A 24,852-nucleotide genomic window follows, 5' to 3' on the forward strand; every position below is an offset into this window, starting at 1 on the left:
TTTATTTAAAAATAGTTATTAGAGCTTATTTAGGCGTTTCTAGAATGTAATTTGAAAATAAAAAGACGAGCCCATGATCATCCTGAACCTTGTGACCTACTCCCACCAGAGCACAGTGTGGAAAAAACGTGCTGTCCCACCATCACTAAGTGGTGCCCCAGAAACAAGGTGGGTATATTTTAGACCATAGGACAGTAAGACTGCAAGATATAGAAGCAGAATTAGGCTTTTGGCCTATCGAGTTTGTTCCACCATTCAATCATGTCTGATTTATTTTCCCTCTCAGCCCCATTCTCCTGCCTCCTCCATATAACTTTTGATGCCCTTACTAATCAAGAACCTATTAACTTCCACTTTAAATATACCTAATGACTTGTCCTCCACAACTGTCTGAGGCAATGAATTTCACAACTTACCATACTCTGGATGAAGAAATGACTCCTCATCGCTGTTCTAAAGGGATGCACTTCTATTCTGAAGATGTGCCCTCTGCTCCTAGACTACCCCACTGCTGGAAACATCCAATCCAATCCATGTCCACTATATCTAGGCCTTTTGATATCTAAATGAGACACACCGCTCCTTCATTCTTTAAAACTCTAGCGCGCACAGGGCCAGAGCCATCAAACGTTCTTAGTATATTAACCCTTTCATTCCTGGGATCATTGTCGTGGATCTTCTCTGGACCCCCTCAATGCTAACACTTCCTTTCTTAGATAATTATCCTAAAACTGCTTACCGTACGTATTCCAACTGTGGTCTGACCAATTCCCTATAAAGCATCAGTATTACATCCTTGCTTTTATGTTTTATAACACCACAAGAAGACATAGGAGCAGAATTAGACCATTCAGCCCATTGAGACTACTCCACTATTTGTCATGGTTGATCTATTCTTAACCCCATTCTCCTGCGTTTGTTCCATAACCTTTCACACCCTGACTGATCAAGAACCAGTAAACCTCCACCTCAAATTCACACAGTCACCTGGCCTCAAAAGCCAAATGTGGCAACTAATTCACCACAGATTCATCATCATCTGGCTAAAGAAATTCCTCCTCATCTCTGTTCTAAATGAGCATCCCTCTGTTTAGAGTCTGTGGCCACTGGTCCTAGACTTTCCCAACCAAGGAAACATTTCCTTCACATCCACTCTTTCTGGGCCTTATTACATTTGATAGGTTTCCATGAAATCACCCCTCATCCTTCTAAATTCCAGTGAGTACAGGACCAGTGCCTTCAGTCGCTGCTCGTATGATAACTCTTTCAACCCTGGAATCATTCTCGTGAACCTCCTCTGAACCCTCTCCAATGTCAGTATATCCTTTCTGACATAAGGGCTCTAAAATGCTCACAATACTCCAAGTGAGGCCTCACCAGTGCTTGAAACAGCTTCAGCATTATGTCCTTGCTTTCATATTCTAGTCTTGAAATGAATGCTAACATTGCATTTACCTTCCTCACCAACAATTCAACCAGCAAGTTAAGTTTTAAGGAATCCTGTACAAGGACTCCCAAATCCCTTTGCTTCTCAGATTTTTGAGTTTCCTCCCTATTTAGAAAATAGTCTATGTTTTATTCCTTCTACCAAAGTGCATGACCATACATTTCCTGACACAGAATTCTATCTGCCCCTCTTTACACATTCTCCTAATCTAAATCCTTCTGCAGCCTCTCTGCTTCCTCAACACTACTTACTCATCCATCTATCTTCATATCATCTGCAAACTTTGCCACAAAGCCATCAATTTCATCATGCAAATTCATTGACATACAACGTAAAAAGAAACGTTCTCAACACAGACCCCTGTGGAACACCATTAGTCACCAGCAGGCAATCCAAAAAAGATCCCATTATTCCCATTCTTTGCCTCCTGTCAATCAGCCAATGTTCTATCCATGCAAATAATTTTCCTGTAATACCATGGCCGCTTACTATTTTTAGCAGCCTAATTTGTGTGGCGTCTTGCCAAAGGCCTTCTTGATGCACCATCAATAACTCACTCTGAGACATAAGAAGCGAGGTATCAGCTTTTATTGACTGGAAGAATGAACAACACTACATCCTGGAGAATGAGGCCGGGCATCAGGCCTCAATCGCCTTTATACAGGGGTCTGTGGGAGAGCCACAGAAGCAGTCAGCAGGGGTCTGTGGGAGGAGCTACAGGAGCAGTCCAGACAGGTATATGTAGTTCACCACACTTCTAAAAATGCAAGTACACAAATTCCACTGATTCTTCTTATCTACCTTGCGTGTAATTTCCTCAAAAAATTCCAAAGATTTACAGGAAATATTTTCCTTTAAGGAAAAACAAGCTGGAGAAACTCAGCAGTTTCTCCGTGTTGATTTGACCACAGCATCTGCAGTGTACTTTGTGTATCCTTTAAGGAAAGCTTGCTGACTTTGGCCTATTTTGTCTGAAAACCTTAAACCGCATCCTTAACAATTGACTCCAACATCTTCACAACCACTGAGGTCAGACTAACTGCCCTATCATTTCCTTTCTTCTGCCTCCCTCCCTTCTTGAAGAATGGAGTAACATTTGCTATTTTCCTGTAGTCCAGAATCATGCAAGACTCTATTGATTATTGAAAGATCATTATTAATGCCTTCACAATCTCTTCAGCTACAGTCTTAAAACCCTGGGGTGTAGTCCATCTGGTTCTGGTGATTTATCTACCTTCAGACCTTTCAGTTTCTCAAGCACCATCTCCCTAGTAATAGCAACTAAACTCACTTCTGTCCCTTGAAAAACCTAGCTACAAAGCCATCAGTTCCATTATCCAAATTATTGATATACAGTATAATATGATAAAAGCAGTCCTAATATCAAATCTTGCACAGCTCCACAAGTCACGGGCAGCCAACCAGAAAAGGAAAATAATTTTTAATAACAGACTGGTTTGATGAGGGTTTGCATTTATTAAATAGCATTATATTTACACACAGGTTGAGGAGATCACATTCAAGTGACTAAATTCTAATTGTGTCAAGCTACCTTGGTAACAATTTGGCAACTGGTGAAGTTCACTTCAGTAAATTTGCAAAGCTAACTAATTATTTTTAAGTTACTTTAATACATAACTTGAACCTACTGCAACTTAAGGCATCTTAACAGGATGTAAAATAATTACATGTATAGTCATCTCAATAGTAAAGTTCATTCTTTAATGAATATGATCTCATCTTGTCATCACAAAGGAAATACTGGATTAATAATTTTCTTCAACATGAGAGCTTTGCACTCTGAAGAATTCCCAGTAGACAACATGTTATGAAGGCTGGAAATTGTCACCAAATATGGTTTTTGCCTAATCATGACACCTTTTAATGCATATTATATTTGGGGCACCATACAGACATTCTAAATAGAGTCATTCAGAATCGAAGCAGGCTGTTTGGCTCATCTCCTCCATGCAGACTGTGTTGCTCAGTGAGCTAGTTACATCTGTCAGTATTTTGCCTTTGGCCTTCTAAACCATTCCCATTTGTGAACTTATCTAGGTGGCATTTTAATATTTGCTAGTGAGCCTGCCTCAACTATTACTTCTGGCAACTCATACACATTACCCTTTGTGTGTAGAATCTGTCTCTTTTAAATCTCTTCCTTTTGATGTTAAGCCTATGCCTTGTTTTTAGTAGATCTTCCCTGGGGGAAAATACTATGTGTTTTCACCCTTTCTAAGCCCTTCATGATCATATCTACCTCTGAGGGGTTGACTCACAATCTCCTGCCTTGTAGTGAATTCATTTTATTTTTTTGAATTTAATGAGACACAGCACAGAATAGGCCCTTCTGGCACTTTGAGCCATGCTGCCCAGCAATTCCCCAATTTAATCCTAGACTAATCATGGGGCAATTTACAATGACCAATTAACCTACCAACCAGTATGTCTTTGGAACGTGGGAGGAAACCAATACGGTCATGGGAGAATGTACAAACTCCTTACAGGCAGCAGTGGGAAATGAACCTGGGTCACTGGTACTGTAAAGCCTTGTACTAACCACTGTGCTACCATGCCGCCCCAAGTTCAGTGCTCAATTCTGCAACCATTTCTTGTATCTCAGGCTCCCAAATCCAGACAATATCCTGGTAAAACTTTTTGACACTCTCTAATTTAAAACATTTTGCTACTACACAGAGACCAAATCTGTGCACATTGCTCCAAGCGCAGCCTCACTTGAATCTTTTATAACCGCACCATAATTTCCCATTTCCTATAGTCAGTGCCCTGACTGATGAAGACCAGTTGTTAAAGGCCTTCTTCATCACCCTATCTACTTACGACAGCACTTTCAGTAAATAACCAACAAAGAATTTTCCAAATCTGAGATGATACTGTGTAGAAATCTAGGATCAAGTCCATTTTAATGTAAATGGCATCCCATTCTTCAAAATACCCCACTGTTTAGTTGCATAATTAAGAAATTCAGTGAAACCATCAACTTTAATTCTAAGACATTAGAGAGGCTGAGCTTGCTAGAAATCTGGATCAACACACAAAATGCTGGAGAAACTCAATGGATCAGGCAGCATCTGTGGAGGAAAATGAGCAATTGACATTGTGTGCAGAGATCCTCAGTCCTAATGAAGGGTCTTGGCTTGAAACATTAGCTATACATTGTTACAGCAAAGGAACAGACCCATTCTGTCATAGTTGGCACTAACACGAACTGGAACTAATACCATCTAGCTTCACATCATATTGCTGAAATCTTGCATGTTCATGTGTGATTATTGCATCCATTTTCAGCAAACCTCCGCTGCCCCTATTCCACCCCAGGTACCTGCCATTCAATGTTATTAAACTTGCCCCTCACATCTCCTTAAACGTTTCCCCCACTCACCTTGTAGTCAAGTCAAGTCACTCTTTATTGTCATTTCGACTACATAACTGCTGGTACAGTACATAGTAAAAACGAGACAACATTTTTTTCAGATTTTATCATGTTATATGACACAGTACAAAAACTAGACTGAACTATGTCAAAAAAAAAACACAGAAAAAAACGACACTAGACTACAGACCTACACAGAACTGCATAAAGTGCACAAAACAGTGCAGGCATTATAAGAAATAATAAACAAGACAATAGGGCAGTAAGGTGTCAGTCCAGGCTCTGGGTATTGAGGAGTCTGATAGCTTGTGGGGAAAATACTGTTACATAGTCTGGTCGTGACAGCCTAAATGCTTCGGTGCCTTTTCCCAGATGGCAGGAGGGAGAAGAGTTTGTACGAGGGGTGTGTGGGGCCCTTCATAATGCTGTTTACTTTGCAGATGCAGCGTGTAGTGTAAATGTCTGTAATGGTGGGAATGGCTATGCGCTCTGGTATTTGACATTTCCACTCTGGGAAAATGGGTTGTTTTTCTGTCCTAATTCTGCCTTTGATCTTCTATTCTTCTATCAGATCACCCTTTCAGTTTCTTACATGCTAGATAAATCTACCCTACTTCATTCAACCTCTCCTTGTAGCTAATACTCTCTTATCCAGGTAGCTTCCCTGCACCCTCTCCATAGGCCCTTGATCCTTCCTCCAAGGTGGTGACCAGATCTGCAAACATTACTCCAAACGTGACCTATCCAAATTCTTATACAGCTTATATAGTCAATGAAGGCAAGCATGCTCTTCACTATCTACTTGTATCATTACATTTAGGAAGCTATGAACTAACACCACAAGATTCCTCTGTACAACAGTGCTCTTAAGGGTCTTGCCATTTATTATATAATTTCTTACATTTGACCCCCCCAAAGTGCACAAATCCATGCTGATTATCTGTAATATCAGATTACTCCTAATTGTGTTTCTTAAAGGAACAGAATTGGCAACTCTCTCATCTTCTTGGGGCCTTGCCTATGGCTAGAAGATACAAAGATCTACGTTAATGCTACAGAATTTTTTTCATGCCTCTCTCAGTAACTTGGAGTAGATCTCATCAGGCTCTGAGGACTTTTCAAGAGACCTAACATCATCTTGATATCAACATGATCCTCCTTAGTGAATACTGATACAAAGTACTCATTTGGTAGGTCACCCAGTTCTTCTGGGTCCAAGCATAAATTCCGTTCTTTGCCCTTGAGTTGACCTATCTTTCCTTAATTCCTTATTCATCAAGGACATTTCATGGCTCTTTTTTGTAACCCTCTTGGTTCATTTTGAGTTCTTCACTGCTTTCTTATTCCATACAGTCCCTGTCTGATTTCAGCTCCCATGTGTAATGCCCTGGTTAAGATTTCTACTGCTATACAGTGAGGTATTTTATTTTAGCAGTTCTCTGTAAAAGCAGTGTGCCCTGCTGGTGAGAGTGTTTCGGTTTTGGCTGAAGATAAGGGGCCATGTTGTTCAAATTAGGAATGTTCTGTCAGACAATCAGGATGGTGGGATGGAGAGAAGGTACTAGAGAGAGCTGGGTGGAGAGAGATTTCTGATCAATAATAGTTGGGTTGATGGTCCTTTGGCAGGAGTTGTGGAAAAGAAAGGACCAGAGAAGATGCCTGGAGGATCCTATCCAAAGGGAAGACTTTAATAGTAGAAATGCATTGTGAGATGAAGGAATCCAAGAAGGGAAGTTCTACCTGTGATTGGTGATGAGAATTCAGCACCATGAGTAAAGTAGTACACCCAACCACTACAGACATAAATTCCAATGTTTATATGCACATTTAGACTGGTTTAATTGTAATGGGCCCTTTTGTTTTTATCCTTTTCATTTTCCTATTAACTGTTTGATAAAGCTGAAATTGGTTACTATACTTGTAGTTTTATGCTGATGTACAATTTATTTCATGGCGACTGATAATTATGCATGGGCAGTATTTACACAGCATTTGCTCAAATCAAGCTTCTTTTAATTGAAGTTCCTAACAATCCTGTTTGGTTGAACCCCAAATCATACCCAACCTAGATGTATATTGCTTAGAAAAGTGCATTTCTCACTGTTGAATCACGTGGCTGTTAACAAAGTTAGCTAACGACCCAAGCTGGCAAACAAGCTCTGGTGAGGGAGTTACACATGTATCTAGCTTTCATGCATTTAAGGTGAGAAATGCCAAGTTCAAAGGAGATGTGGGTATCTGGGGTTGTGGTGGAGGCAAATATAAGGACATTCAAGAGGCTTTTAGATAGACATAAGAATGTCTGTGAAATAGAAGGATATAGAACTTTTGTAAGCAAGAGAGATTAGTTCAGTTGGGCATTTGATCTCTAATTAAATTAATTTGGTACAACATAGTGGGCCTAAGGGCTTTGTTCCTCTGCTGCAGTGTTCTATGTCCTAAACTTACTGTTTACTCATTGTAATTAAACTTAGAACAATGTTTGTCACCAAAGTTTCCACAAACTTCTTTGTCTTCCTCCTGCCAGTCCTGAATTATGACCAGCTGGTCTTTAAAGGACAGCCACAAGTCAAATGTAAATTTGTTCAATAACAGACTCTCAAAAGCACCAATTTTGGTACAGTGTCCTGCACGGATGATCTAGATTATACGTCCAAAATTCTGATGTGGAGTTTAAACCATAAGTGAATTCAAATTGAAGGTTTCCAATGAACCAAGCTACCATTTATGATTGCCATGAAACATGGCCCTGCTTGCTGTGCCTAGGCCAAATTGTATAACTATTGCATTGCACAAAATATAGTTTTATAAAATTCTTCCAAACTTATTAGACTACCACATTTTTATTGTCAAAAATTTTAGATTTAGTGGGCTATTATGTAGTACCTTCAGAAATGAGAGAAAGGTAAGGGCGCAGAGGATTTTAGTTACATGTTGGGATATTCTGCTGCCTAACCAATTCTAAAATTATGCTATTAACGTGGACTGCATGAAGCAAACCCTGTGTGAATTTGTGTTTTCTCACTTATTTGACCTAAGTTTAAGGTATTTTTTTCTATTGCTTTTCCTCCACTTTTGTTCATTCATTAATGCTCACTGGCATGTGAAGGTTGTTTATTTGAAACTGGCGTAAATAGTTTGCTTATCATTGCATCGGGCGGAATGAATCCCACACTAACATTTTATTGAGAAGGTGTTCTTTAACTGGATTGTAGAGATTCTCCTATAATCTTAAAGGAATCGCTGAAATGTTGACTTTAACCGGGCAAACATCTTTTCAGTTCAAATTTGTTATTCAGCCAGACGAACGTAACATGCAAATATTCTTATTTGAAAGCTTGAATACCTTCCATTAGATCCTCATACAGGGTTTATTAAATTGAGGACTTGGTATTTTTTTTTCTGTTGGGAAAATTAATCTTGCTTTTTTGCAGGCAATTTTTATTAAAGACACCAAGATGCTGTTAACTCTTCTAAACCATAGTGTTTTGGTTTCCTAGGTTGGTAGCAGACGAGTGGTTCAGTATGGTGCAGTAATTATGTTGGTCTTGGGGACTGTAGGAAAGTTCACTGCCCTGTTTGCCTCACTCCCAGATCCCATTCTAGGCGGCATGTTTTGCACTTTATTCGGTAAGTGGAAGCCTCCAAAATATAAATCAATCTATTTATATTACTTCAAGGAAAATGATTCACATTTTTCCCCAGAGATACATTGCTCTGCAGGTTTTGATATGCTTCCTTGATTTTACCAACAAGTTAAATACTGTTTTGTCTTTGGAAATATTGATGCAGTGATATAATCGTATGCTTTATCTTTCTACTGATCTCTATAGTGATAATAAATACTTATGTATTTGTTCATGCTGAAATGATGTATGGAGTTGTCTCACATAAACAAAAACATTTGTCTATTTATATTTAAACTTCCATGAACTTCTGTTGCCGTCAAGTCATTACTGGCTGGACGGATATTAAAGTTATATTTCTGCATCTACTATTGTTTTGATGGAAGACCTATTATTTTTAAACCAAGGCTTTCCAAGCTCAGATGTAAATGAATCCTCATTGAAACCACTTGAAATGTGGTAAATGAAACTCATTGTGTCTGTTTTCATTGTGGGTGCATACTGGCAATTTATTGCCTTGCGCTTCCCACATCTCTTTTTTTAATGTTATCGGAGTTCCAGCTGAGCCCTTGTCAACAAATTCAACCAAACATGGCGGGTGCAAAATACTTTGTTAATTACCTGTTCTAGTCATCTTGTATTTTGGAATATTTAGAATAAATTTTAATTTCAAATTGTCACTGCCTTATTTTCAGGAATGATCACAGCTGTTGGACTTTCCAACCTTCAGTTTGTAGATATGAATTCCTCCCGCAATCTTTTTATTTTGGGATTCTCCATGTTTTTTGGCATAACATTACCAAGTTATTTGGATGAAAACCCGAATGCCATTGATACAGGTAAGCCAACTACTGCAAATTCAACTAAAACCATGATTGACATAGTGAAAAACCCAATTTCTACAACAACAGGTTTCCTTCATGACTAATCATTTGAACATATTTGCTGTTCAAAAGTTGCAACTACTTCCAGCTGAGAAGACAGATGGGTTTTTGGCTTAATGTCAGATCTGAAATACATTAATGCAATTCTTCCTTCCTTAGTTAAGCAAATGATTTCTGCAAGAATTATCTGATGTTTTGTAATATTGATAGATTCATTGATCTCTGGCAGCCTTTGCAAAAGGGTATTTTTGGTTTCAGATCAATAAAGTGCATTGAATGAAATCGTTGCAGAAGAGAAGCAACTAGTGTTTAAAAGCATTAGCCTTTTTGCTTGTAACTGTAAGTGAAATGAAATTGCATTGATTGTGAATGTCTGGCATATCTATTTGAAGTATCATTTAGAACTTGCCTGATTTTTTTCCTTCCCCAATGAGACAATTGCGACCTTTTCATGTCTTTAGCAGCCCTGCTCTTGTGTTATGAAAGATCATTGGCATTTCTCTCCCCACGGATGCTACTTGACCTGCTGATTACCCCTCCAGCATTATGTTTTCATTTTATCTCTCATGTCCTTACTATGTTCCTGAGAATGAAACTGGTAATTAGATATTTTCAAGCAAATGATTTTGATTGCCTATTCTTGCGCCACTTTACATTAGGAATCTATCATTATCAGTGAGCCTATATTGGTTAATTAGAATGTCACCATGGATTATGAGAAATGTATCCATATCTAATAGATTTTCTTTTGATGAGGGTATTAACACAATAAAAGGGAGTTTCTAGAAGGCATTTCAAATTAGAAAAAAAATTAATAGCAAACATAAGATCGTATAGAATTACATTCTGAGCTTGGAGAGTGAAGTGCAATCTAATCGGACAATTAAGCAGCATCAGAAGATTTGAGATGTAATGCTATGTACTGAGGTTCAGGTCCAAGTGAAATGAGAAAATAATTTTCAGCGGGTTACCCTGTCCATCATGTTTAGCTCTTCCGAGGTTCTGAAAATAACTAACAAAAATTTAAAATGTTTGATCTGGAATTTAGACTATAGGAGGTGGTCAATGTTTGCATCCACCGAGATGTGCTATCAAGGAATGGGAAGCGATCACATTGGTTCACTGGGTCTTACCACGCACCTCAAGGTGGATAGTTAGTGCTGGATGTAATAGTGTGTGACTGTTCCCTGGTGGATTTTAGCTTAACCTTAATACACTGTTAATAAACTGTAAGTCAAGTTGACTGAAATTGCAATTTTGTGTCTACTATGGAGGTGAAAAAATTGAATAGTTTCCCATTCATCCCATAGATTACTATCACACCGTAATAATGGGAGCTAGAACTAGACCTTTAAATCCCTTGATTTTGCTTTATCATTGAATAATATCATAGCTGATCTTCTACCTCAATGCCAAATCCGTGTCTCATTCCCTGTATTACGACTCATCTAATATCGGCACATTTAGCACGCAGGCCCAGCGGTGTGGGGACTCACCCTGGTGCTCGTGAACTGGATTCCCAGCTATGGGTAAATAGCACCACTGCCTTGTGGGCAACCTCAGGAGAGACAAAGGCTACGGGAGTAAACCCAGACAGCAAATCTGGAGTGGAGCCCCTAGGCAGCTGGATGTCATTGAACATCCTTCCGGCAGCTCCTGCAGCCAAGCTGGCGCCAAACGTATTGCTTCATAAGCTTTCCTTAGGACTACACTGGTGGTGAGGGTGAGAGGGAAATCTTGATGACTGGGCATCTCAGGATCTCCATACCTTCCACCCAGATTTGTGATGGTGATTATCATCACCCATACAGTTGGATGCCAACTAGCCAATATATAGAAATCTTCTGATTTTTATTTTAGAATGCAATCAATGACTACGTCTTTGCTGGCCTCTCGGGTAAAAAAAAATCCACAGCTTACTGCCATTTGACTGATAATATTTCTCCTTACTTCCACCCAACACTCTTCTAACAGGAGAGAATTGAACAAGGAGGTAAAGTATTAAGAGTAAATTAACGGGAAAATACCTTTCCACTATCCATTCTACGAACCTCATTAATGAGGTTTGTAATGGAGTACTGCTTTAATCAGAAGTGAGGAGGTCATTGATGGCACAAAGTCATTGATGAAATGGGTGAAGGAACTTAGACTTTGGTCATTCTGTTGTGTAACACCTGCAGTGAATACCATGGGCTCAGATAATTTACCTCTAACCTCGGTCATTATGTGGGATCTAATACAGCCATGAGAATGCTTTCTACATGATTCCCATTAGCTTCTTCACCCCTCTTTTCCAGTCCTGATGAAGGTTCTCGGCCTAAAAGGTTGATACTTTATTCCTTTCCAGTGGTGCTGCCTGACCTGCTGAATTCCTCCAGCATTTTGTGTATGTTGCTCTGGAATTTCAGCATCAGCAGAATCTCTCGTGTTTATTCTAAAGCAGGTTCATGTTCATGCAGAACATTTGAGTGTGTTTCTACCACCCTTTTCAAGTTGTAAATTCCAGACCCCCTTTAACCCTCTGGGGGGGAGGGGAATGCATTCTTCACCTCCATTCTAATCCTTCTACCAATTATTGTAAATTTATAGCTATTGGTTTGGGAAATAGGTCTCTCCTACGCACTTACTAATTTTATACACCTCAATTAAACCTTCCCCGAACCACCTTTTCTCAGTTGAAACCATTCTAGCCTATCCAATTTTTCAACACTACAATCTAGAGGCCTTTAGAAATGTCCTCAATGATCTCCCCCGCACCCTCGAAAGCAGTAACCTTTTTCCCATTATGTGGTGACTGGATGCCATATTTTCTCAAATACCTTCAGTCATCTGCCCTGTTTCCTTTAACAACCTGTAGATGTGTTAACCAAGCTCCATCTATTCCTCTATAGAATTAAACTTTCTTGTACCTATCGCATATTCCTTTGCCGTGTTTTCCTTCTTAAATATATTACCTTGTACTTCCACTTCTCTAGATAACATTTGGTTTGCTAATAAATTGTCCTCTGTCAACAATACAAGTATTTTTTTAATATTATCTGAACACTGCATTTTAAATCAATGCCAATATTAATTAAGTTATAAAATTACAAAATTGTGGATATCTGAGGGAACCCCCTATACCCCTCAACAGGCACAATCTTTCGGTCCCCAAAAACACCTGGGTTCTGTTACCTTTTGTTTCTTGCAATATGGCAATTTTTAAAAAAAACCCAGTTTGCCTCTCTCCTTTGGATCTCCTGAGCTTTATTTGTTTCAATAGTCTATCATGCAAAATCTTTTCACAAGCCTTACTGAGTCTATGCAGCCTACATTAAAAAACAAACATTTATTTGTCAGAACCAACTTTTTTCACATAAATGCTGACCATGTCATTTGTAAATTAAGGTTTATACTCTCCTTTAGATTTTACTCCAGTGATCTATCTAGCACTACAAGTTATTGTATGGCCTGATGGCCCTGTCCCACAGCCAAAGTGTTAGCAACACATAGCAGCAGGTTTTGCATTAACCATAATATTAAGCTATTTTGTATTATCTCATCAGCAATGCCTTTAGTTCTGCCCATCCCTTCCCCCACCTCCTCTGCTATTGGAAGTTAACTTGTTCTCTATTTGGGAGTGATTTCAGACTTGTTGATCCTCTTTCCACAAATGCTGCCTGAGCTGCTCAGCTTTACTAACATTTTCTGCCAGTATACAGAACAAAAGGTCCTATAATTTCGTTGATTTCTTCCCCCTTTTTTTGGGTACTGGTGCAGTTTTGTCATTTGACAATTATCCTGTAATAATTTCATCATTCTCCTCTTTTAGGACATGCTCTTAGAATTCTTAGAATAACTAATTAGATTTAGTTGGACTTAGAATTAACATAACTCATAGAACTCTCTTAGAAAAGGCCCTTTGAACCACTACACCTGCGTTGACTATGATACCAATTTAAACTAATCCCACCTTTCTGCACATGACCCATTTCCCTCCATTCCTTGGCTTTTCATGTTCCTGTCTAAATTCCTCTTAAATTCAGATTCAGATTTATCACATGTGCCTTGAAACATACAGTGAAATGCATAATTTGTGTGAACCACCAACATGCTCAAGGATGTGCTGGGGGCAGTCACGACACAAGTGTCACAGCACATTCCAGCACCAACATAGCCCGCTAATAGTGTTCAGCAGAACAACACAAGCGACAAGAGCCAAAAAAGATGACAATGGCAAACTGAGTCCCCTTTCCACCCATCGATCCCATCTCACACACATACAGACTGGTCTTCAGCCCCAGGACAGTCCACCTCTGAGTCTTCAGCCCTTAGCTCCAGACCCTCAGACTCATAGACATCAGGCCTCCAATTCTGGACTTTGCACAGGACTTGCCAATCATGGGTTTGACTTTTGGGCCTTGTTTTAAAGACTTGCACGGACCTCTAACTCCAGTGACCCAGACCATCATGACTTTTTAAGGCCTCTGACTTTGGTCTTTGACCAACCGTCAGCTTTCTACCTCCAGTCTCGCCATACTCTGGGCTTCAACATTTGGCTTTGCACTCAGGACTTCATCTATAGTAAACCCCAGACTCACTAATCATGGGTTTGACCTTTGGGCCTCAAATTTTGGACTCTTATGGACTTCCTACCTTGGAAAACTTAGGAGTCACTGGCCTTCTTGACTCTTGCCCATAAGGATCTTCAAACCAGGACTGAGACTCGCTGAGTTGGGAAACTGCTGGTTCTCTCAATACTATATGAGCAGACCTCTGGGATTGCTTGCATTCACCCGTGGAGCACCCTGACCTAGACTTGAACTCTTGCCAAGACATTTTTATTTACTGCCCGTCTTCTAATCCCTGTCCTGAAACTCTGACCCTAACTCCCCACACTTACCCCAAAACAATCCACAGAAATCTTAGAAAAACAACAATGCCTGAGCTATGATATTGCAGCTCAGTGCCATCTTGATTTTCATTATTCTATCTAATTGTGTAGTAATTGTGAAGGCAACCTCATTTAAGCACCCTATCCACATCCTCCTCCTCCTCTTTCTCTCTTGTACGGGTTACTATCTTGGTATCTAACAGGCCTATTGTTATCCCTTTGCTTTTATATGTAAGTATAAAACATGAATGAATATACGAGTATTGTTGGGTGAAAAGGGGCAATTAAATGTTTAAGAGAGCAAATAGCATTGCTCAACCTAAACATGTAAACATTGTAACACCATGGTTTACCTGAATTGTAGTTGAATCTCTGCAAGCCCAGTTCGAAGCATGGTCAAATGGCACCAGTCCATTTCTCCTCAAATGGGTATTGATTTTAAAGAAATCAGGTGGAGGGCTATAAAGAGGGAGGGAATGTTGTGCAAATTGGCATTTAGCAAAGACTCACCAGCAGAAACTTAAAGAAAATTATTCTGTGTGGGAAGTAATCGGATAAAAGTATGTGAATGTGAAATGCGATAAGGAAAATAAATCCTGACAATGCATTTTAGTTGATTTTCTAAAGCTTGTTAAAATTTAATTTCCCTAACATCTCGCTTTAAGTTTTTGAGTTATCAGAATGATTGCATCAACTAGTTTCTGTCCTGAGAATATTTTAGTATACGTGATATGCCCCTGTTGGAACAGTTTCATTATTTGGTATATTTGATTTTTAAAGGGCTTTACTTTTAATCCAATAATAATTTCAGTCCAAGGCTGTAATAATGATTTGCATGGAGATGAAAATAACTAAAGTTAATTAGTTTTTACTGGCGTTGTGTAAACTGTTCTAAAAATCAAGCAACATGATTTGACTGCTGCTCTAGACCCAATCCAGCCAAGACATTACTTTTGCAATGTTGTTTAATTCTGACCTTCTAGTTAATCACGCAGTTGGCCTCCAGCAGCTTATCAACATTTTTTTTATGTTGGAAAAAAAAAATCACTCCCTCAACTTGCTAGCACAGCATACATCCACACCCTTCCCTGGTCTACTTATCCTTCAAATGATTTATAAAATCCTTGATGAACTTTTTTCTCTTTCATAGGTATTCCAGAAATTAATCAGGTTTTGACTGTCTTGTTGACAACAGAAATGTTTGTTGGAGGTTGTCTTGCTTTCATATTGGATAACACCATTCCAGGTAGGTATTTATATTTGACTGAATACTATTTAACATCTTAAAACAACATGTAGTACATAGAATAATAAACAGGAGAAAATCTGCAGGTGCTGGAAACCCAAAGCAACACACACAAAATGCTGGAGGAACTCAGCAGGTCAGGCAGCATCTATGGAAATGAATAAACAGTTGAGATTTTGGGCCAGGACACATCTTCAGGACTGGAATGAAGGGGGAGGATGCCAGAATAAAAAGGTAGGGGCAGGGGAAGGAGAACAGCTTGAAAATGATAGGTGAAGCCAGGTGAATAGGAAAGGTAAAGGACTGGAGAGGAAGTGGATCATAGGAGAAAGGGAAGGAGGAGGGCAGCCAGGAGTCAGTGATAGGCATGTGAGAAGAGGGAAGAGGGTAGAATACTCAGAATGCTGGAGGAATTCAGGTAAGGCAGCTGAGTTCCTCCAGGAGAGGAAGATACAGTTGACATTTGGATTGAGGTTCTACATTACTGGAAATGAAGAGGGAAGAAGCCAGAAGAAGTGGAGGAGGGAATTGAGTGTAATCTGATATGTGATAGGTGAAATCAGGTGAGGGGGGAGGTGGAAGAGTGGGGGAGGTGGAAGGGTGGGGAAGAATATTGAAGTGCTAAGCTGGGATTTGATAGGTTTAAAAGTTATAAAGGGCTGAAGTGGAAAGAATCTGATAGGAAAGGGCAATGGACCATCGAAGAAGGAAGGAAGAGGGGTATCAGAGGGAGGTGATATTCAGGTAAGAATAGAAGGGATAAGAGGGGAGCCATAAAAAGAAAGGAGAGGGAAGTATAGAAATAACTTCTAACTGAAAACCTGTGCCAAACAACTGGCGGGAGTATTCAAGGATATTTTCAGCTTCTCACTGCTACGGGCGGAAGTTCCCACTTGCTTCAAAAAGGCAACAATTATACCAGTGCCTAAGAATGTGAGCTGCCTTAATAAAATATTGTCTGGTAGCACTCACATTTACAGTGATGAAATGCTTTGAGAGTTTGGTCATGACTAGGCTGTACTCTTGCCTCAGCAAGGATCTGGACCCATTGCAATTTGCCTATTGCCACAATAGGTCAATGGAAGATGTAATCTCAAGGGCTCTCCACGAGACTTTAGACCACCTGAACAAGTCAAAAACGTATGTGAGGATGCTGTACATCGACTATAGCTCAGCATTTAATACCATCATTCCCACAATTCTGATTGAAAGTTGCAGAACCTGGGCCTCTGTACCTCCGTCTGAAATTGGATCCTCAACTTCCTAATTGGAAGACCACAATCTTTGTGGACTGGTAATAACATCTCCTCCTCGCTGATGATCAACACTGGCGCACCTCAGGGGTGTGTGTTAGCGCACTGCTCTGTTCTCTATATACACATGACTGTGTGGCTAGACATAGCTCAAATACCATCTGTAAATTTGCTGACGATACAACCATTGTTGGTAGAATCTCAGGTGGTGACAAATGGCCATACAAGAGTGAGATATGCCAACTAGTGGAGTGGTGCCACAGCAAAAATCTGGCACTCAACATCAGTAAGATGAAAGAACTGATTGGGGATTTCAGGAAGGGTTAGAAGAAGGAACACATACCTATCCTCATAGAGGGATCAGAAATGGAGAGAGTGAGCAGCTTCAAGTTCCTTGGTGTCAAGACCTCTGAGGATCTAACCTGGTCCCAACATATCGGTGCAGCTATACTTTATGAGGAGCTTGAAGAGATTTAGTATGTCAACAAATACTCTTAGGGTTCTAAGAGTAAACCTAGCAATTATCGGCCTGTAAGTTTGACGTCAGTGGTGGGTAAATTAATGGAAAGTATTCTTAGAGATGGTATTTATAATTATCTGGATAGACAGGGTCTGATTAGGAGCAGTCAACATCGATTTGTGCGTGGAAGGTCATGTTTGACAAATCTTATTGAATTTTTTGAAGAGGTTACTAGGAAAGTTGACGAGGATAAGGCAGTGGATGTTGTCTATATGGACTTCAGTAAGGCCTTTGACAAAGTTTCACAAGGAAGGTTAGTTAGGAAGGTTCAATTGTTAGGTATTAATATTGAAGTAGTAAAATAGATTTAACAGTGGCTGGATGGGAGATGCCAGAGAGTAGTGGTGGATAACTGTTTGTCAGGTTGGAGGCTGGTGACTAGTGGTGTGCCTCAGGGATCTGTACTGGGTCCAATGTTGTTTGTCATATACATTAATGATCTGGATAATGGCTTGATAGATTAGTAAGTATGCAGATGATACTAAGATAGGTGGTGTTGTGGATAATGAAGTAGTTTTTCAAAGCTTGCAGAGAGATTTAGGCCAGTTAAAAGAGTGGGCTGAAAGATGGCAGATGGAGTTTAATGCTGATAAATGTAAGGTGCTACATTTTGGTAGGACTAATCAAAATAGGACATACATGGTAAATGGTAGGGCGTTGAGGAATGCAGTAGAACAGAATGATCTAGGAATAATGGTACATAGTTCCCTGAAGGTGGAATCTCATGTGGATAGGGTGGTGAAGAAAGCTTTTGGTATGTTTGCCTTAATAAATCAGAGCATTGAGTATTGGAGTTGGGATGTAATGTTAAAATTGTACAAGGCATTGGTGAGGCCAAATTTGGAGTATTGTGTACAGTTCTGGTCACCAAATTATAGGAAAGATGTCAACAAATTAGAGAGAGTACAGAGGAGATTTACTAGAATGTTACCTGGGTTTCAGCACCTAAGTTACAGAGAAAGGTTGAACAAGTTAGGTCTTTATTCTTTGGAGCATAGAAGGTTGAGGGGAGACTTGATAGAGGTATTTAAAATTATGAGGGGGATAGATAGAGTTGATGTGGATAGGCTTTTTCCATTGAGAGTAGGGGAGATTCAAACAAGAGGATATGAGTTGAGAGTTCAGAGGCAAAAGTTTAGGGGTAACACGAGGGGGAACTTCTTTACTCAGAGAGTGGTAGCTGTGTGGAACGAGCTTCCAGTAGAAGTGGTAGAGGCAGGTTCGATTTTGTCATTTTAAAAAAAATTGGATAGGTACATCGACAGGAAAGGAATGGAGGGTTATGGGCTGAGTGCAGGTAGGTGGGACTAGGTGAGAGTAAGCATTCGGCACGGACTAGAAGGGCTGAGATGACCTGTTTCTGTGCTGTAATTGTTATATGTTTATATATAAATACACTCAAAAACCTTTATAGGTGTACCATGGAGAGTATTCTGACAGGCTGCATCACTGTCTGGTATGGGGTGGGGCTTCTGCTGCACAGGACTGAAAGAAGCTGCAGAGGATTGTAAATTTAGTCAGTTCCATCTTGAGTACTAGCCTACAAAATACCCAGGACATTTTCAAAGAACCGTGTTTCAGAAAGGCAGTGTCCATTATTAAGGACCCCTAGCAGCCAGGGTATGCCCTTTTCTCACTGTTACCATCAGGTAGAAGGTACAGAAGCCTGAAAGCACACACTCAGTGATTCAGGAACAGCTTCTTCCCTTCTGTCATCCATTTCCTAAATGGACATTGAACCCTTGGACACTACTTCATTAAAAAAAATATAGTATTTCTGTTTTTTGCACAATTTTTAATCTATTCAATATACATAAACTGTATAAATGTATACAGAATAAAATTTACTTTATTCTTATTATTATTATTGTTCTTCTAGATTATGTATTGCATTGAACTGCTGCTGCTAAGTTAACAAATTTCACATCACATGCCGGTGATAATAAACCTGATTCTGATTCTAAACTTCTTGTAACTTCTCTTCTCCTCGCCCACTCTTTTATTTATTCATATTTATTCCTCTCCATAAATGCTGCCTGACCTGCTGGGTTCCTCCAGCATGTTGTGCTTGTTGTGTGTATTGCTCTGGATTTCCAGCATCTGCAGAATCCCTTACGTTGAACAAGTTAAATCTTTGCACGTGAATTGAAGCTCTTGTTGAATCACTTGCTGCTTGACCTGTAGGTAATACATGACTTTCATTTGGCATATCAATAATGCATGAAGTGCTACTGGGTGTGGGTGGGCCCAGGACAAACTATTTTGGCATAATTGGGTCCTGTGTTCAGATTCTACAAATCATCGATAACATTTACATGATGCTCTGTTGTAGGAGAAGTGAGCAATAAGCTGATACTTGTTTCTTAACCATTCCCTCCATCATTTTGTGGATGCTCTGTCAGGACTCAGGGATTTACACTTCGATGCTTGGAAATGTGGAAGGTTTATTGATTGATCTTCAGAAAGGGGAAAATTATGTTTGGTGATAAGTGGAGACCTACCTATTTCTTTATAAATAATCTTAACCTTTTCCATTATTATTCTCTTTGTGAAATATTCAATTTGGAAAATCCCTCTACAGTTTGTTTAATTCAATGCATTTTAATATTTTGTAAAACCTTATTAACCAGGTACAGAAAAGGAGCGTGGACTTATACAATGGAAAGAAGGAGCACTTGCAAACTCTGGCACATGTGCAGATGTGAAAACATATGACTTTCCATTTGGAATGAACCAATTGAAGCAAGTTCAGTGTTTACAATACATCCCAATTTGTCCAGTTTTTAAAGGGTATTATTCAAAGAAGAAGCACAATCCTAACTTGACTGAAAGCCTGAAAGGAAATAGTGACAACTTTGTTGTATGCACCAGAGTATAATGAGACTTGGTAGGAAATATGACGCACCTTGATATGCTGGTCTTTTCACTGCAAACCCCACGGTGACACCACAGGCAAAGCAGCCTTCGCATCACTTATACATTGTAAATTCTCAAATATCTCTTTGATCAAATGAGAACTGGGTAATTTTGCACATTTGTTAATTAATAGCATTTAATTGATTTAACTTAAAAGTGCAGATTAAAACATCTGGTTGTTTAAATGAAAATAGTGGAATTTTACTAAGGTTTTGAAGCCTTATTTTCTCTGTTAAATGTTTCAAATAAAAAGCTATTTTTCTTATTGGGCCACTGAAGGTTCATAACAGCTGATTTCAGATAAAAATGATATTAAGCACTCTTTTCATGTCAGGTTACTTTTTTGGATTTTGGATTTTTTAATTAAATTCAAGTTGTATCAAGTCACTAATTATGGTTTGAAAGATTTGGCAAGCATAGATGAGAAATATTTTCATCATGCTTAAGAATTTTATTACCAAATAAATATTTTAATGTTGTAAATATAATTTTGTGTCTAAGAATGTTTTAATAAAGATAGCTTAATTTGGTAAAATCAGGTAGTACATCGGATCAACAAAACTTACAATCATCTATTTCAGAGACTTCTACCCTTGAATTAAATATTGTTAAACATTTGTAGATTTAAGGAATATTTTCTACTTTTTTTTAAGAGTGTTGCAGGAGTTGCCAACCTTTTTTTTATGCCCTGGACCAATACCATTAAGAAAGGGGTCCATGGACTCCAGGTTGAGAATCCCTACAAGTTGCACTTTCAGAAGTAATTAGTTTTATACTTGAGTTTATAATGTTCCCTTCCAAATTGTTCTATATTGTTTGGAAAAACTTCTGTTCTGTAAATATTTTATTAATGCTAGGGATCAAAATGTTTGCATTTGATGATACCAGCACTGTGCAGTCATTGCATTTGACCCATTCTGCCATTTGGATAAACACAAATCATTTCCAGCATAATGGTAATGAAATGTTCTTCACTTTGCTGCTGGTTATCTGCTTTGAGAAAGGCAGCAATACTCATTTTATACCCTTACATAATTTTGTGCTTCATTTCAATGGGAGCACTACAGAACAATTTGCAATTTTCAGCGGTAAGCAAGCGTTGGAAGTTTTTTTTCATAACCTTCCTCATTCATCTTGCACTCTGCCAAAAATGTGGTTTGGGAATTTGACAAGACTTACAGTATATTAGCTGTGAGTTTGGTAAGAGACCATAGAAGAGTCAGTAGCTTGTCATTTATTTGATTGATGCAATGGAAAAGGTACAGGTTGAACTTATGTCATTTATGTAGAAATTTGAATGATAAGAATGGAATGTGATTATGCAATCTAATAAACATTTTTTCCTTCCTACACACAAAGCATGCAATTGACCCAGCTTTTTGACATTTTCTTATATAACTGCTGTTTGTTTTAAGGATTTTGTGTTTGAGCTAGAGCTGCTTTTATGTATAAATCACCAACTCACTTGATCTGGTTTATCCTTAGATTGTTTTGATGTATACTTCTGAAAGGTTGACATACAGATTTACATATCATTTAAAATAGAACTAAACAATGCTCTGGCTACCCTTTCTGATAACTACATTATTTTGATGCATCTCATTACAGATTAAATTTAATTGATAAAGTTTATTGTAAGGCCTTGTGTGTTCTATTGTTGATGTTTTAGATTACTTGGACTGTCAAATCATGATAGATAGAATGAACTTAATAGTTGGTATTCACAGTTCTTGATGATGTAACATGCCAAACCATTTAAACCAATTTTAATATTTCCAAGACCAAAAACATTTTTTCATTTCTTTTGGTGAGCTATCTATCAACAGATTCTTGTGCTTATGCTAACTCTGGCAGGTTACATAACTGGGGAAGTAGGTTCTTAAATGATGTTGGGAGAAGGGATCAAACAAGGAAGCTGAAGGAAATCAAAAACCGGAAACAAAGCTAGAGATGAAGGAACTAACACTGGTAAAGATAAACAGCTTGTGCTGGGAAGGGACAGCATAAAAAATCTAACAATGAATTGGCAGATAAAGCAAAAGGTTATAAAAATGACAAAAATCTCTTAAAGGATACATGGTGCTTCAAGACAAGAAAATGGTAGCAGGTGGAGGAGTACCTCTGTTAATTGAAGATATTCTCTGCACAAGGGGAGTGACCTAAATTCAAGAAATCAGATGTAGGCACAGCTTGGAGGAGGTGATAAACAAAAGCAAGAAGTCACATGAGAGAAGTGCAATGTTCCCTTAACAGTAACCATCCTACAGTTTGAGCAAAAAGGAAGGAAGCATGGGAGCTTGTCTGGAAAGTATGTCGATAACTGTAGGGGTTTTAAGCTACATATAGTTAAAAATATATTGGCCAAGGACAGCCTAACTGAGGAGTTTATAAAGTGTTTCTTGGAACAGCGCTTCCTGGAGACAACAGAGAGTGCTACATTGTGTTCTGCAATGTATTAGAATTAATTGAAGATCTTCTAATGAAGTTACCCCTAGATAGCAGCAATCACAATAGCAATGAATTTTTGCTTTCAGTTTCACGGAGAGAAGAATGGATCTAAGTGAAATATTTAAAACTCTTTAGGTAGCTTTGAGATTGTGGAAGCTAAAGTGAATTGGCACAAATATTTTCTCAAATTATGATGGGATAAACACAAAAATTAGTCAAATTACAAATTTTTGGACCGCTGGTTGGCAAGTGCTTGGATCCTGATGGACATGAAACTAGGGTTTTAGGTAGCTGATGAGATACCTGATACATTTTTTTTTTCAATTCCCTTAATTGGAAGAGGTTGGAAAAGGCAAGTTCTGACGAAGGGTCTCGGCTTGAAATGTTGACTGCTCATTTCCACGGATGCTGCCTGACCTGCTGAGTTCCTCCAGCCTGTTGTACGTGTTGCTTTGACCACAGCATCTGCAGTGTACTTTGTGTTTGGAAAAGGCAAGTGTCGGTATTCAAAAATTAAGTAGGACCTGCTGTCCCCCTTAATGTAACTTCTTTCACAGGAAGAGCTGGAAGTTCTTAAGGATGTCATGGAGGACACAGAAACGTTCAAGGTAAACTGGTAAAGGCAATACAGTGGATTCTGATTAATTGGGACACATTAGGACCAATACATCTTGGCCCAATTAAGCAGCTGCACCAATTGGCTGAAGTTTCATGGAAAGACGTTCAAATCCTTCGTAACTCCTACCTTGTTAAAATATAAAATCATTTCATTTTTTGCTCCTGGCCTTCTCTGGCATCTCCAAACCTGAATGCTTACAACTGTGGTGAGCAAACCAGTTCTGAGTTGTCTTCCTGCTAATTTCTCACTAACTCGGTTTCATAAATTATTGACACACAAACACATACAACTGACACTGTTTAAAAACTGAGCCTTCTGAACACTGTATACCATAATGGCCATGGAAGTTCATGCAACTGATGCTAGTTAGAAGCTATTCACACCAGTCTCCTGCCCCAATTAAGTGGCATTCTGTCCCAAATAACTGAAGGAAATCCCAGCCATTTTCTCAATTTAGCTTTTGTTCTTTAAGTGAGGTCCCAAATAAGCAACAGTTGTAATTAACTGATGGCCCAATAAACCAGCCTCTATTGTGCAGTTTGCCAAAGAGAAATCATTTTTGATCAATGTACTGGAGTCCTTTTGAAATAATTCAAGAATGTTTAATATCATTTCCTGTACACAAGTGTAAGGAGAACCTAATAGCTATTCCAGATCTGTTGCAGCACAAAAAAGGCACAAAAGGTAAAGAACACAATAATAATAAAAACATACAATAAATATAAATACATAAGATAGACATTGATTCTATGTCCATAAAGTGATGCTAAATAAGAGATGGCAAATAATACAGTAATGTTAGAGTTAGTGGGAGGAGGTGTTGATCAGCCTTTCTGCTTGAGGAGAGTAACTGTTTCTGAGTCTGGTGGTTCTGGTGTGGAGGCTATGTAGTCACCTCCCCGAGGGAACTGGGAGAACAGTCCATGAGCAGGGTGTTATGGTTTGTAACTCCAGAAACTAATTGAAAGAAAAGCACAGGAGCCTGGGGGCATACTCATATATTTAGCTTTACTTTTCCCTTTTTTTAGTGAGGCACACACATATGTTGTGGTGGTGGAATGACGTATACCACTCATGTACTACTTATATATAACCCAAAATGAAAAATGTAAATAATGAATGCTTATCCAAATATGTTTGCAATATTACTCAAGTATTATTGAAAATTGAGTACTCTACACTCCTTCCTGCTCAGCTATAAACTCCAACTCAAATAATGCAACATTTTGCTTTCTAGTCATCTTATATCCACCATATACTATTTAATACAGCTACCATATAGGCATCCACAGCATAATAAACTTTTCATTGTCCTTGTGGAGGATTTCTTACTGTTTTCGGATAACACTTTTCCTGAGGGGTGGTGGTGGTTACTCTGCTTTGCAGGTAAGCCTTGTGGCTGTGAAACAGTCTCAGATTCTGGGCATCCTCTGTGGTGGTTGTAGGAGTTGACTCTGGAAATGCAGGAAGTAGTTATGCCAGTTCTGGTCTCCTTTCTCTGCACATGTTGACATTCTGAATAGGGCACGGCAAGCTGCTCAACCTACTGATTTATTCCAGGCCACCAGACAAAACTTCAAGCTAATGGTTTCATTCTGAGTACACCTTGATGATCGGCATGTAGCC

At 38.9% G+C, this 24,852-nt stretch overlaps 1 protein-coding gene across 3 annotated transcripts in view; it reads left to right on the plus strand.

Annotated features, from left to right (window-relative positions):
* slc23a1 (solute carrier family 23 member 1) overlaps positions 1–20,647 on the plus strand; it is a 139,358-nt gene extending 118,711 nt beyond the window's left edge. For all 3 annotated transcript variants that reach the window (XM_073067581.1, XM_073067582.1, XM_073067580.1), the window contains 4 exons: positions 8,342–8,471; positions 9,163–9,306; positions 15,375–15,470; positions 19,874–20,647. In XM_073067581.1, the coding sequence (XP_072923682.1) occupies positions 8,342–8,471; positions 9,163–9,306; positions 15,375–15,470; positions 19,874–20,121 (618 nt within the window). In that variant the 3' untranslated portion in view covers positions 20,122–20,647. The remainder of the gene's footprint in view (positions 1–8,341; positions 8,472–9,162; positions 9,307–15,374; positions 15,471–19,873) is intronic.
* The last annotated feature ends 4,205 nt before the right edge of the window (positions 20,648–24,852 follow it).

The sequence above is a fragment of the Hemitrygon akajei genome, chromosome 15, assembly GCF_048418815.1.
Source record: "Hemitrygon akajei chromosome 15, sHemAka1.3, whole genome shotgun sequence".
NCBI lineage: Eukaryota > Metazoa > Chordata > Chondrichthyes > Myliobatiformes > Dasyatidae > Hemitrygon > Hemitrygon akajei.